Source organism: Schistocerca gregaria, chromosome 4, assembly GCF_023897955.1.
Source record: "Schistocerca gregaria isolate iqSchGreg1 chromosome 4, iqSchGreg1.2, whole genome shotgun sequence".
NCBI classification, from domain to species: domain Eukaryota; kingdom Metazoa; phylum Arthropoda; class Insecta; order Orthoptera; family Acrididae; genus Schistocerca; species Schistocerca gregaria.
In genome coordinates, this window is record NC_064923.1 from 496,914,656 (window position 1) to 496,934,808 (window position 20,153).

At 38.5% G+C, this 20,153-nt stretch overlaps 1 protein-coding gene across 2 annotated transcripts in view; it reads left to right on the forward strand.

Moving 5' to 3' along the window:
• The first annotated feature begins 543 nt into the window (after nucleotides 1–543).
• The window catches only part of LOC126267050 (ribose-phosphate pyrophosphokinase 1), an 86,644-nt gene continuing 67,034 nt past the window's right edge, over nucleotides 544–20,153 (forward strand). The window contains exon 1 of one of the 2 annotated variants that reach the window (XM_049971879.1): nucleotides 544–638. In XM_049971879.1, the coding sequence (XP_049827836.1) occupies nucleotides 608–638 (31 nt within the window). In that variant the 5' untranslated portion in view covers nucleotides 544–607. The remainder of the gene's footprint in view (nucleotides 639–20,153) is intronic. The other variant, XM_049971880.1, reaches the window with a different exon arrangement.

A 20,153-nucleotide genomic window follows, 5' to 3' on the forward strand; every position in this document is an offset into this window, starting at 1 on the left:
CTCTCCTGCTTATTTTACTCTGTTAGATGTAGCCTGAAAAACCACAAACAGTTTAATGAGACTTAACATCAGTTAATTATTAACACAGTTTCTGCAACTGCCTCACTCCACCCCGAATCTTTTTATGTTGAGTGTTCATTAATCTGAAGAAAAGCTTGAACTGACAGTTTTTACATATTGGATCTTATAATTACTATAAATAAATTTTGTATTTACTGAAGGCATGCATCCAAGAAATGTAAAATGACAATTTTGTCATACATGGATCCAGAGCATATGTATTATACCACACAAAATTTCCCATTACAAAGCTGTATGAGGCACCCCACACAATCTATTCTAAACACACTGAGAGATTCAAGTGGAGAAAAAATTCATGAAAAGTAAATTAAAATTTGTTCATATGCCAACATTTTATAATTCCATGTTAGTTATATAAGAAATACACTATGCAGTTAACTGCTCATACTTCATTGAAATGTTTACAGTCTTTGTCAGAACCAGTTAGGTCATGATCAACACATTCACATAAATTATCATCTGACCCAAAGTTTATTACGAAATCAGAGGTCACTAGAGATAAACTCTGTCAAAGCTTCTCTGAAGGATGATTACAGGCAGTTCAGCTTCTGAGGAGGGTGAGTCCTTAGCAATATTACACCACAATTTATGAGATTGAAATTAAGTTTATAGCATATTTTCACATGTAGAGCTATGTTCTGCAAACAATATTGCTTTCATCAAGCAATTACATACATGGAAGAAATAATTTTCTAACCAATAAAACATAAAGCATATGGTACACTGTGATAATTAACATTTATATTAACAAAAACTGAAAAACTTTGAAAACAAAAGAAGATTTAAGACAATGCTGAAACGATAAAAATTACTTCAGAGTGTTATGTTATGTGTTTTTAAGCAGACTGTACTCTTCACAGTTTTATACAATGTTTAAGCTAAATTTCTTTGTTCTTCTTCATTTCATCATAGTGCATGAATATAGTTTCGATATACCATTTGATTGTACATATTACTGTATCATATACAGCAAATTGTCCTCATGTTTGAAACAACCAATTCATTTATTTTGCTTTAAATAATTTTATCTTGTATTTGACTCTGTCACCATCACTTACATATTGGACCTTGTATTTGTTGTGTTCTTGTGTTATACCCCTTTTCTCTAAATCTTTTAGAGCAAAAGCACTTTTTTATCCTCCTTTTTCTCTTGCCAGAAGCCAACATTAGAGATTTAAAATTTTGCAATTATCTTGCAGATGTACTTTACAGAACAATGGAATTCTTACATTAATTTCCTAGATCACCTACCTGCTCTTGGTGGTATTTGTAACAAATAATAATATTCAGATTTAAACTGTGATGTGTATTATTATAATATATGTGACAAAAGCAGTTTCCATGTGCTTCATCATCTAATACTCAGAGCTGAGATCAGTATTCTGGTGTGAAAATTTGGCACAGTGCTTGCACATATATTTAGAAAACTTGTAAATAAAAAATAAATAAGAAACATATTTTATTATATAATTCCTCAATAAATTACTTTATTATTAAAACTGTGGGAGATTCATTTTCATATTTATACATCAATCACTGATCATGTACATGATACAGGTTTCAACAGGTATATATACATAACAAATAAACACATGTAGATATACATATGTGGCAAGTATCTATAATATATATTAAATAATATTAATAAAGGGGTAGTGAAATCTAGCAAACAGAAAGATATGATACAATGCTAGACTATTCTCCATCATGCACCTCAAACCTCTGTAGGATAATTCTAGTGTTATGACACAGAGTGCTGGAAGATACCATCATATCAGGGAAGGCATCAAGCATGAAGAGCACAGGTGCTCTGTAAAAATCCACATAGTCCACATTGTCATGGTATATTTGATTACTACCACAGGTCCATGTAAGCCCAGCTGTATGCCTCCAGTTGCATAATAATGCTTTTTCTGGCCTGTTCCCATGGTGCTAAGCATTTTTCAAGCACCCTTCACCTGAATGATAGCATATCAGGACAGGATCATCAACATGAAAAACACGATTCACCCACAGTCAAATCTTGAATATCCTATACCCACTACAATCACAAATGATGATATTGTTAGGTAAATGTGGGAACACATTGGAGTTTTCTATTGCAGAGCCCCATGATCAATGATGTGCATTGAACAATGTGCTCTGAAACACTAGTGCCTTCACCAAAACTGTACTCTATCATCAGATATGCCACAAATTTCTGCCTATTCTACTTTAAAGAGCAGGCAAGACTCCAACCTCCATGTTCTGTAATGAAGTGCAGACATCCAACACCTTGTCATCTACTGAGGGATTCACTACTCTTCAAACACTTTCCACAGATGCTCACAACAGCAGTGTGTGAACAGATTTGCCATTTCCAATAAGCTTGTTCCCAGATGCCAGATCATAACAATGATCCTTTTGTCAAACTTCCTTGTATAAGTGGATTTCCCATTTGCAGCCCGTGGTGTTGTTATAATGATGCCCCATTCATGTATGCTCTTCTTATATACTTTCCTTACCTTGTCATGTGCCTGCAACACCATCAGGTGACATTCAGTTTTGCGGTGAGTAGTGGTCACAATGTTTTCGCTCATCAATGTATTTTACCTAAATGAGATTTCCTCATCACATATGTGTGCAACACCAATTTCTAAAAACTTATTTACTACCTTTACCTACTACACAAAACTTTTTAAGATTTACGTCTCCAGATTTAATGATAATATTCTTCCTTGTTGGCTCTGTCATATGCTTGTATTTTGTGGAATACCTTTTTCTGTTCCTCTATAAACATTTATTTCCCTGCTCTACCTCCAAATAAAGTTTAGTTGTGAACTGCTCATCAGTTTTCTGTAAATGATATTTCATCTACATACGTTGCCATTTTTTCACTCACTGTCTCTTGCATGTTGTTCATATGCACCTTTTTAAGTTTGAACATGAGTTACTTCATCACTGAAGCTTGTGATACACCATACCTTTCCAATTTAGAGCCAGAATACTTCGTTGTTTTTGTGCTTTTTCACTAAGTGCTTTTTTATTATTTCAGTCATTTATTGTAGCAATAGAATTTGGGGACCATAACAAGTGTTCATATATTCCTCTTCTTAATCTACATAAAAAAATTTATAATGTCCTTAAAGGGCTGTTCAAACTGTAATAATTGCTAATGATACAAGAGTACTAATCAAAGGTCAAAACTCAACCTTAGAAGATGCAGCTCAGATGGTAGCTGAACTGGCCTACAGTAATTTGAAGCATGTAAGCAGACACACAGTATGCTGCCATCTTGTGTCCTTATTACGTGCTTTGCCTTTGTATTGTTTTTTCCCCTCTGAACAGATTTTATAAGCTGTAGTATTTTAGCTGAAAAAGATTTACCCTGAAAGTCTTCTGCTGTTAGCTACAGTATGAACAATTTCTTGTACTAGTGTTATACCCTTCTAAGCATGAATCTCACCAGTTTGTCACAAAAAGGTGTCAAAAAGGACACTGTTGCTTTGAACATGATCTCCAATTGTGTGATACAAAACAAAAACACTTTTTATAGTCATCAACAGCAGACAAAAAAAATTGTTTTCTCTGATATTTTGTCTCTAGCACCAACAAAGACAGCATTTTGGGAGGAAAATTAAAATAAATGCTGAAATGTAGGAATTACTTACACACAAAACTTACAATATGACATACACATACAAATATGGAAAACCTCATAAAATATATTTCTGATTTCCTGCCTGATAAGTATTTTTCCTTTTTATAATTTCATTCTGTGGCTTAAAAAGTTTAGATCACTTAAAATTCTAAAGTAATTTGAACAATCACATCCTGTACAATTTATTTGCTGTTTAATTAAATGTAACAAATTTCATTTGGTTCTTGCTATGCAACTTTCTATATTTTTATTTGATAAGTGTGCTAAGTCTAAGACTGTTTGTTCTTTCTGTCAAACTCTATTAATGTATAACTCAGTCATTTCACATGTTGTGAGGATTCATTCTTTACATTTTGTACTACTTTTCTAATAAAATATTCTCAATTATATTGCATTAGGATTTGTTGCCATATTACTAGACTCATATTTTGGACATTGCTTTAAATCTTAGATTGGACCTTCCAGAATTATGTTTTCCATGGTTTTTCAAAATCACTCAATATAAATACAGTGATGCTTCCTTAAAAACACATGGCTAGTTTCCTTCCTCATCCTTTCCCAATGCAAGTTCATGCTCCACAACAAATGATCATGTCATCAATGGAAAAATTAATTCAAATCTTCCTCCCTTCATTCCTTTTTAGCACTTCGTGTAACTCTTCACAGACATCTTCAGCCACTTTAGAGAGAGAGTTCACCTGTGCACAGAATATAATTATTTCTGTGTAATGTAGTTTGCTTATTTTTAAAATGAACCTAACTTCCAATAGCTTCTTTCTAAATCTGCAACACTGTCACTAATTTTCTTGTGCACTGACAATAATACCTACATCTGAATTTCCTCCTTGCTCTGTAACCACGTAGAAAAATTTGTGATCTACTTTAATTCTATTTGTTCTTTTCTTATATTATTTTTGATACTGTTACTTTTGATGTTATTTAACTCCTCTTTCAACTCCCTTAATTTCTCTTCACTTTGATACCTATAGTTCTGTAATTCATTGCCTCTATTTAAGAATTAGTGTAAGTATTTTATAAGGTAAATGGTCCTATTTATTTAGCCAAACTTCGTGTAAAAAGGTTTGGACACAGAGCAACTGCAGATGCCCCATGCCTGAATCCATTGCTTAAGGTTCCCTCAGTTCACTACTCCCAGTACTATTTCACCCAGTCAAAATACCACCATCCAGAAACTCGCATATCACACTAGAGCTCTGCCAACCCCACTAATTGCATATTTGCCTACCAAGGTCTGAAGAGTTTGGTTAAGACATAATAATGGTGTTTGACAGAACTGTGATCAGAACAGTCTGAATGCCTCCAAACCTCAGAGCTTGAGATCAACGTGGTCAGTTCTGTAACCTGTAATAGTGTCATTACATAGTTTTGTAGTGTCAGCCATGGGGAGGGTGGAAGAACAAGTGTGGGATTGTCTGAGTAACAGCTCCAACCTCCTCACCTTGGATGTGTTGGTTCACTTGTCCACAACCAGCAGGCAGAGGGAGGGGGGGGGGAGGGGTATCAAACCTACAGTCCTTTGCAGCAATACATAGTCAGGATCTTGGCCGCAGGTATAAAAAACACAGCTTGCACCAGAACAGAGCATACTTTCTATACAGGTGGCCCAGCAGTGGCTAATGCTGAGATACAATAATTAGGGTGTGCTGAAGGTCTGTCCATCAGTGGCTTGTGGTGGAGGCAGTGTCATCCAGTGAGTGAACTCCAGCCCCCGACATCTGGCTAGTAGTGGATGGCGACAGCAATCACTAAGCCAGTCAGTAGCTAATAGTGTTTTAGTTCAATATTCAATCTGATGCAGGCCATATGACATATGGTCCCATTGAATGATAGAGCAACAATACTGCTTTGTGCCAAATGGTGGCAGCCCACACTACAATGGTCTCCAAATTTGTGCCATTTGGTAGCTGGTCAGGTGCTATTTATATGCACCCTCACCCAGTCTGTTATTTTCTAGAAGCCAGGTGCCATGTTGTTGTCCATTCGTAATGCTGAAGTGGTTTCCCAAATTTCTGTAACACATGGGTAGTCATACCAACATAATGGGGCCGAATGGAGGGGCATAATGCAGAAACACCTACTTGCTGCAATCTGCGGCAGTTACGTAGTTGTCAGGTGCTGACTTGCGAGAGCTAGATAGCAGCCACTGCACAACCTAGCTCTCAAGTCAATATTGTTAGTTATAAGTGACTTAGTCGCTATGTGACACAAAGCCCAGTGGGTTGCAAGGTCAGTTTGTAAGCAGCCCCCTATATTGTTCTTTCCGTCACTAACATAAAGGCCGGTTTGTTACAGATCTCCAGTTCTGTCACTATCAGCTATCCTCTTTACTTCATTGTTACTGGTACATCCCATATCATCAGCATTCTGCCTTGTATGATTCATATCTTGGCCTGTACATGTGAATGGTTTCTTCTGCTTCCTCTTCAACTACAGTTTTCAGCAGTGGTTCATGTGAGAACATATTTAATCATTCTATATGTCTGATTTATTAAGTTATTTGTTAAATCTTTTTTCTTATTAACTTACGGCAGGACAAACTCCTAAAATGCAACATTTTAAGAGTGCTTCCTTTTTGTCTATATTTCACACCTATGCACAACTGTTCTCGAAACATACTTTTCATGAATCTTTTCAATCTTAAGGCTTACATTTTTTATGTTAGCATTCATTTACACTGCTGGGGAAAAAAATGCAACACTCTTGAGCACTGTGTTCAGTCACACCAGGGTATAAAATATGCATACTGAGGGGCTGTAATATTAAGTGATTCATTCGTCACAGTCATCGGCAATCAGATGTTGCCCTGGAGGTCTGTCTGTACACCCTCTGTTTTATATTGCAGACAGTGTTTAGAAGTGAACAGTTTGTGCAACATTCATTCTACGGTACACCCATGCCCCGCCATCAAGTGTGTACTCCTATTAAACAACTTCAGTCATTTAAATAGGACTAAACTGGGTGGACATATCAACAGGTTGCTAAGCATTTTTGGCACAATTTATTAGCATATGTAGCTACTTTCAGTAGTTGTCTGTGGAATCTTCCCACACCCACAGACCTGGTTCTGGACTTCCAAATAGTATAGATGCACATCAAGAATGCTGTATTGTGGAAGCACCACTGGCCCACCAAACATCTACAGGGAAGAAATATGGGCACCTGTTGCACCTGATGTGTCACAAAGGTCCATTGGGGAACTGGTTGCATACAGCAGCACTAAGATCACACGTGCCTCTCTCCAGGCTACCACTGACATCACGATGTGGTCAAACATCGCGACTCTGGTGTCATAAAAGAGTCAATGGGAGAGTGAAATTTCACTCTGTTGTTTTCACTGATGAGAGTGGGTTTTGTCCACATGTGAGTTACAGATATACATACATAAAGTGTAGACCTGGTGAGGAGCCTTTCCTGGAGTGTATCACCCATGAGACATAGGTCACACCCCAGGCTTCATAGTGTGGGAGGTCATAAACTATAACTCGTAGTCATATTTTCTGTTTCTGCAAGTAAAAGTAGCCAATGGGCATTACATTGCATAGATTTTTATCCCCATCTACTGCCATTTCTGTGACAAGAAGGTGATGTGCTTTTTCAACAGGACAATGCATGTCCACATACCACTACTGCAATGATGAGCTTCATGGTGCACAACAACTGCCCTGGCCAGTGATACCTCTAGATCTCTCATCATCAACTGAATACATACGGGACATGGAGAAGTGGGAACTTACTTGTTCTACAGAACCTACAAGAACCATTTCCAAACCGCAACAAAAAGTGTGAGGTGTTCGGGGGAATCCATCACAGGATCCTATTCAGCACCTTTGCAATCATTTGCATTACTGTGAAGTGTGTTTCATTTGGTCACAGTCTGTCATCACTGGATGTATGTGTAGTCATCGTCATCATTGATGCACAAGTTGCCAAAGAGCCATCAAATAAAATACTTACAGCAGGTGACCAAACTCATCACAAGGGGCCTTTTTTGCATTATATGTTCATGCACAGCCCTTCTCTTTTGTGTATTCCTTGCTGTTGCACCTTTCTTGTACTGAATTTCTTCAGCAATTCTACTTCTGAAATAGCAGAATTCATCGATTTCTTCAAAGAGTCACTTGTTAAAGTTTAAAATTTAGCCATAAAGTTTATCCACCTGCTGTGTACAGCACTACTTTGCTCTTATTTTTGTTTGTATGCATTTCAGCAGCTAAATTCACATCAGTTTCCCATAAAGTAATCATTCAATGCGGGCTTTACAGTCACAGGAGATGAACATCGGCAGTGGAAATTTGGATGTGTCCTGATTGTCTATATTAAAATTCATGATGATGCCATTGTAGGATCCTGCACGTTCTTAGTAGATTCTCTTCTTCAGCTAAACTGTGTGTGGCATGGTTAATAGATTTCCGTATATAAAATTTGGAGTCAACAGGAATACCTAAATGTTTTACTTATCTACCAGCAGTATCAAAGTTTTGTGTTGTGTCTGATTACAGATAAGTCTATAAGTGGTTAACCGGTTCATTCCTAATCAAGGTACTCTTGTTTAATTTGATGTAGTGGTGAAATTTTTCATGTGTGGTAAATAGTCTAGTATTACCAATATCATGAGACAGAGCACACTGCGGGAATGACAACCCACAATTAGATAAAAGCAGTGTTACTATTATGCATATTTAACTTATCCAAGACACACATGTAACATAACAGTACACATATTAAGCAGATCAAATACATTAAGACAAAGGCAGAAATAAAAGCAACAATAATTGACACTTTTTGTCTTAATGTTCAATTGTTAGCATCACCACACACCCCCTTACCCCCCATGAAGTGAAGCTCCCAGGATGAATGCATATTTGTGCCAGATGATTCTGTCAGCTCTTATTTGTACTAGGCAAGATGGTCGAGAAACAAAATGAGTGTCCTGTGAGTTTAGTTCTTGTAGTTTCAGTAGAAGCTGCATCTGTTGACATAGGCGAGATTGACACAGACTCATCCGGTGACATTGTAGGCTGGTTGGCCATTGCTGACTATGACATAGGTGTCGGGCAAGTAGTGGGGTCAGTCCATGGTGCTGTCTGTCAAGAGTAGATAGGCCTGTTTGACATACTCAGCAGAAACTCTGGTAGGTTTAGCAATAACTAAGATTTTTACTGTTTGGGTATTACCATCCTAAACTGGGTACGGACCTGTATGAGGTGGTTGCAAAGCAGCTCTGATAGAGTTTCTGCATAGCCTCACATGTGAGCATGCAGCAATGTCTTTCTTTATAAAAATGGGAGAGTCCATGTGGCAGGGATGCTGGGGCTGGATGGGAACTGGATATGCAATTTCTAATTTGCTAAATTAAAAAAGAGGGGTCTCAAGACAGATAGCACTGTAGTTGACTGAAAAATCCAGCAGAAGCCTGATGGTCTCATCAAACATGAACTCTGACACGAATGCACTGAGGGTAGGTTTGAATGCTGCATGCAAACTGAGCAACACTAGGGGCAAGGCTGTCCACCACAAGTATTTATGACACATAAAGGTTGACTTGAAGGTCTAGCACCAACACTCAATCATGCCATTGCTATCCAGTTGGTAGCTGGTGATATGATGGTGTATAAAACCACACAAGTAGCAATTTCACTAAACAAGGTGCACTCAAACTGGCTGCCCTAGTTTGTTGTTACATCTGTCAGGCAGCCAAATCACAACATCCATGGGGTTTCTGCCTCTACCCATTGGGTGTTTCCATTTAAAGGTTGAGTGTCCCTACAAAGTTGTATGAGAAGAACGTTGGGGAGCATCCTTAAATGAACCAACTGGTCTACAGACATGGCTTCTCACTTTGGTTGATTGACAAGACAGACAAATTTTTACCCACTGCCAAAACTCATGTCTCAGACCCAGCCATACAAATCTGTCAACTATCATTTGTGATGTGGCACTGGCAACGAAATGAGTTAGTCCATGAATGTCATTAAATACCCTTCTCTGGTGGTAAAATGGAACAGAAGTCGTGGTCAGCTGTCAGAAACATCACATCACACTAGAAGGCTGGCCATTGGCAACTTCTGCAGATACAATCCTGTGTCTGTTTTCTTGATATACTACTATAGCACTGCATTGATATTTTGAGACATAGCTAGTTGTGAGATGTTGCTCCTGCAGAAATGATTTAATGCAAGAGAAGTAATCTGCCACAGCATTAACAGCACCCTGCAAATGATCAGTGTAAAGACAAATTGGTCTATGAATTTCACAATGGCAGAACTGTTATAGTGAGAAGGAATTGTGGGGTACGCTGAAAGTGAAGGAAACTGGTGTGTGATCTGTAAATACTGTGAAATGGCATGCTTCCACCTCCAGTCTATAATGTTTAATGGCTTCGTACACAGCCAAAAAATCTCTGTAATTGACAAGCGATTTTCTATGAGCCTCTGACAGTTTCTGGGAAAAGAATCTGTAGTCTCCCCTCTCCTTCCTTCTTCCATCTATTGTCCACATTAAATAATCCCCAGCCCAAGTAATTAACAAGCAAAGTATTTACGAAAATTTTGAGAGGAGCAAAGATTACAATACACTTTCAAGTTAACTTAGCTTGAGATGGCCTTAGTTCTTCTTGTCCAGGTGTCTGATTCTTGAAGCTGAAAGTCAGAATGCATCAAAGAGTGTTCACACATATGATACATTAATAAACATAGCTAAATGAAACGAAAAAATGAACTAGTATGGTAATATACTCATATATACTAAAGATATCTCAAAGTAATATTCACTCAGCAATTAGCAGACTAAAAAGAAATTATGTACACAAGCAAAACAAGTTGGACTGCACTAATGCAGCATTTAAAAAACGCATACAAAATAAGGTATGGAGCATTTCCACAATGTACTGACATAAAAATTCTGTACTTAACATATACATGTGTTTGATTTGTACATATGGAAGTTCAAAATACTAATCCTAATATTCACAGTACACATGAATAAAATGAGTCTTCACTCAATTTACCACAACACCCATGACTTTACCCAAAAGGGTTCATTACAATTAAGGTAAGTCACTTTCTGCTGAGTTCACAATAATAATTCATAATTTCGTTTATCGTTTTTCAATGGACTACAGAAAAAAAACGTATAAGTGTGAAAAATGTAAATGTGAAATACAGCACCATACTATCAAATTAAATGGTAAACACAAATGAAAAATCCAGTACATAAAAAGTTACATTCTACTAAACGTTATATACTTCATTACTTTATAACTAGATCTGTGTCATTTACCAGTCATGACTGGACAGACTGCATCAAGATTAATTACATATTTACATTTAAAAATATTCACAAGATTAAGACATTTACACTTAATAGAAACAATATTTGTTTGTCCATTCACTTTGGTCACTATTAAAGAATTCACCAATGGAGTACAATGGGCGTTCTTTCAGATCCTAGCGGCAGGGATTGCACTTCTTGAGGCAGTGAGTTGAACACCTTTAGGGCAACCACTGGAAAGCTATCTCGCGTTCCCGTCAGTCGACACCTGAGTATTTCGATGCTCCTCTTGTTACGGGTATTGGGATTGTGTATATCTTGCCTCATGCTGAAGACTCCTTGGTTTTCTTTCACGTTGATGAGACATAAAAACACATACTGGCTGAAGACTGTCATAATTCCTAACTGCTTGAATATAGGCATGCAGTCTTTTGCTTGATGTGATTATTCTGAGAACTTTTTTCTGTAGAATTAGCACATCCTTACAGCCTGCAGAATGTACCCATAACAGTTGGCCATAATTGATGTGGCTATGGAATAGGGCATAATATACCATCATGGGATATTGGTCACTCAATGCACCTTTTAAGCTCCTCAGAAGGTGTATTACACGTGAGAGCTTGGAGAACATGTACACTGTGTGTTCGTTCATTGTTAGTTTCCTGTCTATCATGAAGTCCAATAGTTTGACAGCCTCAATATTATCTTGGGACCCAATGTTGTTAAGGGTGTATATCAGATGTTGTGTTTTTTCTTCATTCATTTTCATTTTATTTTTGATGAACCAGTCATTAATGTTTTGGTAGAGTGCATTTGTTTCTTGGAGTGATTCTGCAGCAGTTCTTCCTTTGGCAAAAAGGGTGGTGTCATAAGCAAACTGTAACATATTGTTGTTATAACCCATATCATTGACAAAAATAAGGAACAGGAGAGGCCCTATGACAGACCCTTCGGGCACTCCATATTCCAGCTTTCGTTCTTGTAGGTACCATACCTAACAAAGATATTAAAGAAATGTAAACCTCTACACAGAAGAAAACGTCATTTCGTAAAAACAGGTCCGGAATTTTTGCTTGTTACTTCTTCGACGCGGCAATAGCGTATACTGTACCCTAATTATTTCGTCAGGAACAGTGTGGCACGTCACAAATTGTGTAATTATTTCTAACGCATTTACTGAATCGTTAAATGTCACAGAGGAGTGCTGAGGATCTTCTGTATCATCCTTATCATCGGTTTCTCCCTTGTCCAGATCCCGCGATGCACACGGAACTGTCTCAGCTATATTCATGGGTTCTGTAGTGACGAGGTTTTCATCAACGTTCACGTAATCTTCAAATTATGCTTGCTCTTCAAGTCGATTTCATTTTTCATCATTAGGTGAAATATCGTCCATTTCCACCATGAACATGGACTTCATTTCCAAATCCAGCTTTTCGTAAACAGATCCGAATGGCGTCGTCTGAAACTGTGTGCTATGATGCTGCAATGTAATGCATTGCCTAGCAGAAGAAACAAATTCATTAATAATTTTTTTTAGTGTTCAAAAATGGTTCAAATGGCTCTGAGCACCATGGGACTCAACTGCTGTGGTCATCAGTCCCCTAGAACTTAGAACTACTTAAACCTAACTAACCTAATGACATCACACACGTCCATGCCCAAGGCAGGATCCGAACCTGCGACCGTAGCAGTCGCACGGTTCCGGACTGCCCGCCTAGAACCGCGAAACCACAGCGGCCGGCTTTTAAGTGTTCTTTCGCTCCGGTAGCACAACATGAAATAAATGGCAAGTAAAAATCTTAGCTGTAAAATGTTTATTTTCATTTATTCCTTTTTCTCGATGTTTACACACCTGATGTCACGCTGCACGAGAGTTTTGCGATAATGCAACTTGAAATTATGTATTATTCCAAGGTAAAGTGGCTGGAGCTCACTCGTTCTATTCGCTGGAAAGAATTCCACGGTCACATTTCTCAAATAGAAAGTAAGGAGAGGATGTACTGCACACTTGTTTACGAACAATAAAATCTTCCGGCCTGCTGCACCCATTTTCGCATCGACGCTTCGAAACCAGCAATCGAAAAATTTGTCATAATATACGAGTTCTTGTTACTAGTGTATTTTATGGGAAACGTGACAATGTTCTTAAAACAACGGGGCTTGGCAAATTTCCCGTTCGAAAGTAGGGGGAGCTTCTCACTCCCACACTGTTAGCAGATAACAGCACCGATACACGTCGTTTCACCAACACAAGATCGCCTGCTTCAAACTTAGAAAACCTGCCTTTACCATGACGTCTCTGCTTTCTCCCATCCCCTGCTTTTTCATCATCCGTCTGACACACTATTCTCCCTCTTGCAGTGACTAAATTATACATGGTGGAAACTCAACTTTCTCAGAAGTAAAATTAGCTAGTCTGCGCTTAAACGTGATTTCAAATGGTGAAAAACCTGCTTGAGAAAGATATAAGCTGTTCATAATATCCTCAAAATCACTGACATAATCTATACAACTGGTCTGATTCTTACTACAATATCTTCTAAAGATTATTCCAGTTTCTCTCATATATCTTTCTGCAGGATTATTCGATAGATGGTTCACAGAGGCTAGAATATGCCTTATTTTGGAATGATCAACAAATTCTTTCCAAGCTTGTGATGCAAACTGAGATCCATTGTCAGAAAAAAAGTATAAGAAATATTCACCTGTTGAAAATACGTGAATTCACACTTAGAAATGATTTGCTTGCTGGTAGAAAAGAGGCAACAGCCTTATGAACTTCAAAAATACATCAACCACCACAAAAACATAACAAAATCCATTCCTAGGCTTAGGCAAAAGTCCACAAACGTCCGCAGACAGGAGGTCTAGATTATTATTAGGCAGTTCGTTTTGCATATGACCTCTACTTGTTTGGTTACTTACCTTCATTCTTTTGCATCTGTCACAGCTGGCATTCGTCTCCTTAATTCTTTTTTCTATGGTATAAAAATAGATGTTTTCCTGAATCTTTTGTGTACATTTCGTTGATCCACAATGACCAAATCTCTCATTTGTATAAGTAATTAAAGTATCAGTACATTGAAACTTCCTGGCAGATTAAAACTGTGTGCCCGACCGAGACTCGAACTCGGGACCTTTGCCTTTCGCGGGCAAGTGCTCTACCAACTGAGCTACCCAAGCACGACTCACGTCCGGTACTCACAGCTTTACTTCTGCCAGTATCCGTCTCCTACCTGCCAAACTTTACAGAAGCTCTTCTGCGAACCTTGCAGAACTAGCACTCCTGAAAGAAAGGATACTGCGGAGACATGGCTTAGCCACAGCCTGGGGGATGTTTCCAGAATGAGATTTTCACTCTGCAGCGGAGTGTGCGCTGATACGAACTCGGGACCGAGATCGAGTCTCGGTCGGGCACACAGTTTTAATCTGCCAGGAAGTTTCATATCAGTGCACACTCCGCTGCAGAGTGAAAATCTCATTCTGGAAACATCCTCCAGGCTGCGGCTAAGCCATGTCTCCGCAGTATCCTTTCTTTCAGGAGTGCTAGTTCTGCAAGGTTCGCAGAAGAGCTTCTGTAAAGTTTGGAAGGTAGGAGACGGATACTGGCAGAAGTAAAGCTGTGAGTACCAGACGTGAGTCGTGCTTCGGTAGCTCAGTTGGTAGAGCACTTGCCCGCGAAAGGCAAAGGTCCCGAGTTCGAGTCTCGGTTGGGCACACAGTTTTAATCTGCCAGGAAGTTTCATATCAGCGCACACTCCGCTGCAGAGTGAAAATCTCATTCTGGAAATATCAGTACATTGTTCTGGCGAACATAGTCTTCAGCCATCTGAGTCAGTCCTATGTCTCCAGGATAAAATACCCTTGTGTACATTATAACACTGTTCAGTCTTTTCTTTTCCTTTCTTACCCAAAGGGCTCTTCACCAATTTCCAATGTTGATCATAATTTTGATATTCACTGAGGGTGCAAATTTTCAAGATTTCTTTTCCCTCCTCCACACCTCTCAAGTACATAATTTTAAACTCTTTCTCTCCTTCTCTAAATTTGTTAGATGAGTCCCTCCTTAATTGTTGCCTAGACAAAGCATCAGCAACTACTTTGTTTGTGCCCTTAATGTATCTGATTTCATAACTGAACTGATGAAGAAACAAGGCCCAATGAGTAATTCTGTTATGGTATAGCTTACACTCCTGCCGATAACAGAATTTTTGTGATCAGTATAGATGGTAACTCTGTGATTTATTCAATAATTTTTAAACTTGTTGAAGGTCCAATGTAGAACGAAAAGTTCTTTTTCAGTTCCTGTGTATGTCTTTTCATGCTTCTGCAATACTCTACTAGCTAATGCATGTGAAATGAATGAGCACCCAAACCAACATCACTTCTGTCTGTGATAAAACAAAAAGGAAGAGACAAATCTGAACAGAGTCTGACATTGACACAACTGTCCTTTGATCTCTTTGGAAGCATCCTGACATTCCTGATTCCAATGCAAAATAGTATTCTTCTTCAAAAGTTCACACAGGCACGAAGCATTCAAAGCTTTGGTGCTACAAAATTTTCTATAGAATCCAGTTAACCCAAAAACTAATTTAAGTTGTTTTTTTGGCTGGCAGAACCAGGAAAACCATCAAGTTTCTCTTTAGCAGGTGCAATTCCTTTCTCAAATATAATGTGCACTAAAATTTTACTTCTTCCACGCCAGTTTTACACTTACCTATTTTCAATGTCATTCCGCTTGATTCTAATTTTGAAAACACATCTCTTAAGATCCGAATGTTGCTCCCACGTCTTCATAGTTACCAAAATGTCATCAACACACAATTAATTTTGAACTCATTTAAAGACAGAGTCCAAAGCACTTATGAATTCAGCTACAGGCACACTTATCCCAAATGGCACCACACAGTATTGAAAACACTTGCTTCTATACACTGCCCCCGGTAGCTGAGTGGTCAGCGCGACAGACTGTCAATCCTAAGGGCCCAGGTTCGATTCTCGACTGGGTCGGGGATTTTCTCTGCTCAGGGGCTGGGTGTTGTGTTGTCCTAATCATCATCATTTCATCCCCATCGACGCGCAGGCCGCCGAAGATGCGTCAAATCGAAAGACCTGCACCAGGTGAACGGTCTACCCGACGGGAGGCCCTAACCACACGACATTTCATTTCACCTATATACAAAGATGCAGTATACTTTCTAAAATTAATTTAATGGGGAATATGGTGAAATCCAGAGGTCAAGTCCAAACTATTCATGAATGTTACATAATCAATTTTGCGTAACTGCTTGACCATGTTCTCATGATGGTCATTCTCTCTGATATGAACCTTTTTTAATATGTCTAGATTCCAAAACGATTCTCATTCTACCATCTCTCTTACTTACCACAACCAAAGGATTATTGTAAGCACTCCTACTTCTCTGAATTACTCCCTATGTTTCCATTTTCTAAATTTCTTTCACTACATGCTTCCTTTTTGGAAATGGTATGCTGTATGGTTTGAGAAAGAAAAGTAGATGATTTCTAATTTAAAGCATGCACTAATAGCCTTTCCCTTTCCATAGTCTTTCACTGACCACGTTTCTAAAACCCGATAACACATTCCTAAGTTGTTCCTTTCGTTGGTCCTTAGCTTCACTCACTTTAGAATCTACTACACTTTCAAAACTCTGAACCTAGGTCTCATCCAAATTTGTATCATTGTAAAATATCTGGTACTCTCCTTGGTTCACAATGTTTTGCAAATAGTTGCAACTTTTTCCACAGTTTAAAATACAGAAATTTGTTTTCACATAAATATTACTCTTAGGTTCCAAAATAAACAATATTCATGCAGATAGTGGAGGTTCGCTAAGAAAGATTAACAAAACTGTATATGAACTTATTTTATTAATTAAAATAACTGCTTTTTTTAAAAATGGCTCACTTTTCACATGCAACAAAAGTGATACAAAAAATACTACTACTGCAAAGAAGACAAAGATAAACAGCTGCTCTGACATAAGTAAACTCAATGCACTAGTTGTCATAATGTGAGCTTAAATGAGAACAATACCTGCAAACATACGCAATGAATTCTTTAATACTCCATCCAAAACAATCCTCAACTTTCACTATCCAATCGATACTGAGAATTATATTTTCTTCCAGACTAGGGTTAACTAAACATCCATGTTCGAAGGTTTTGTCTTCTATACTAAAAGGTAAAAATACCTGAGACTTTACAAATTTGCTTTGCTTACCTGTAGCTCCTCTTATCTTTACACTACAATGGGCATTTCCACAAAATTCTTTCTATACTTGATTTTATCTTTAAAACGTTCAGATATGCCACAAATTGGGCTACCTGTATCAATCGAGCAGTTCCCTACCCACTGATCAATCTTAATTTTAATGTAAGGACACCAAAAATCTGAATCATCCTCCATCCACACGTTCTTCACAAGGTTTACAAGTACTATAAAATTACTTAGATTACTCATGTTGTCAGGTAAAGATTGAACACAATGAAAATTATGACTAACAACAGCGAACATATTCCAAAATGCAATTTTATCTAAATTATCATCAATCTGGTCCCACACAAACATCAAAAAGTTTTCACCTTTATTCTCCAGGCTCACAAATACCTCGCCTTCACTGTTTGGATGATTACACTGCATGGCATCTACGAAAAATTGTTTTGACCAGATTGGTATTCCATGACCCTCACTTACAACACATAGGTCACTTACCTTACCTGTATTGTTGACATCATTTACAAATAACTTTGAGATTTAATTATTCTTAATCTCCTGATACTCATGATCATCATATTCCTCCAAATTACTTCATCAATAACATCACTGACTATACAAGTCTCATCTCCATCAAGGTCACTTACCTCACCTACATTCGCTTGCAATAAGCCACTAGTCCCAGACTTACAAACATCAGTTACTTCACACATTTGATTCACATCTACAACAAATGTACCACTTGGTTCATAACCAATACAGTCATCACCAGATTTACATTTAGGTTAGAGAATTCCCTCCCTAGGCCCGACAAGACGCCTTTTGAGACACAGCAAGGTAGGAGTAGGCAAAATGCAACAAGGAATAACAATATTAATGTGCTAATAGTAAACTGCAGGAGCGTCTATAGAAAGGTCCCAGAACTGCTCTCATTAATAAACGGTCACAACGCCCATATAGTACTAGGAACAGAAAGTTGGCTGAAACCTGACGTAAACAGTAATGAAATCCTAAACTCGGATTGGAATGTATACCGCAGAGATAGGCTGGACAGTGAAGGGGGAGGCGTGTTTATAGCGATAAGAAGTGCAATAGTATCGAAGAAAATTGACGGAGATTCGAATTGCGAAATGATTTGGATGAAGGTCACGGTTAAAGCAGGCTCAGACATGGTAATTGGATGTCTCTATAGGCCCCCGGGCTCAGCAGCTGTTGTGGCTCAGCACCTGAAGAATAATTTGGAAAATATTTCGAGTAGATTTCCCCACCATGTTATAGTTCTGGGTGGAGATTTTAATTTGCCAGATATAGACTGGGAGACTCAAACGTTCATAACGGGTGGCAGGGACAAAGAATCCAGTGAAATATTTTTAAGTGCTTTATCTGAAAACTACCTTGAGCAGTTAAACAGAAAACCGACTCGTGGCGATAACATATTAGACCTTCTGGTGACAAACAGACCCGAACTATTTGAATCAGTTAATGCAGAACACGGAATCAGCGATCATAAAGCGGTTACTGCATCGATGATTTCAGTCGTAAATAGAAATATTAAAAAAGGTAGGAAGATTTTTCTGGTTAGCAAAAGGGACAAAAAGCAGATTTCAGAGTACTTGATGTCTCAACACAAAAGTTTTGTCTCAAGTACAGATGGTGTTGAGGATCAGTGGACGAAGTTCAAAACCATCGTACAATATGCGTTAGATGAGTATGTGCCAAGCAAGATCGTAAGAGATGGGAAAGAGCCACCGTGGTACAACAACCGAGTTAGAAAACTGCTGCGGAAGCAAAGGGAACTTCACAGCAAACATAAACATAGCCATAGCCTTGCAGACAAACAAAAATTACGCGAAGCGAAATGCAGTGTGAGGAGGGCTATGCGAGAGGCTTTCAATGAATTCAAAAGTAAAGTTCTATGTACTGACTTGGCAGAAAATCCTAAGAAATTTTGGTCCTATGTCAAAGCGGTAGGTGGATCAAAAAAAAATGTCCAGACACTCTGTGACCAAAATGGTACTGAAACAGAGGATGACAGACTAAAGGCCGAATTACTAAATGTCTTCTTCCAAAGCTGTTTCACAGAGGAAGACTGCACTGTGCTTCCTTCTCTAGATTGTCGAACAGTTGACAAAATGGTAGATATCAAAGTAGACGACAGAGGGATAGAGAAACAATTAAAATCGCTCAAAAGAGGAAAGGCCGCTGGTCCTGATGGAATACCAGTTCGATTTTACACAGAGTACGCGAAGGAACTTGCCCCCCTTCTTGCAGCGGTGTACCGTAGGTCTCTAGAAGAGCGAAGCGTTCCAAAGGATTGGAAAAGGGCACAGGTCATCCCCGTTTTCAAGAAGGGACGTCGAACAGATGTGCAGAACTATAGACCTATATCTCTAACGTCGATCAGTTGTAGAATTTTGGAACACGTATTATGTTCGAGTATAATGACTTTTCTGGAGACTAGAAATCTAGTCTGTAGGAATCAGCATGGGTTTCAAAAAAGACGGTCGTGTGAAACCCAGCTCGCGCTATTCGTCCACGAGACTCAGAGGGCCTTAGACACGGGTTCACAGGTAGATGCCGTGTTTCTTGACTTCCGCAAGGCGTTTGACACAGTTCCCCACAGTCGTTTAATGAACAAAGTAAGAGCATACGGAGTATCAGATCAATTGTGTGATTGGATTGAGGAGTTCCTAGATAACAGAACGCAGCATGTCATTCTCAATGGAGAGAAGTCTTCCGAAATAAGAGTGATTTCAGGTGTGCCGCAGGGGAGTGTCATAGGACCGTTGCTGTTCACAATATACATAAATGACCTGGTGGATGACATCGGAAGTTCACTGAGGCTTTTTGCAGATGATGCTGTGGTGTATCGAGAGGTTGCAACAATGGAAAATTGT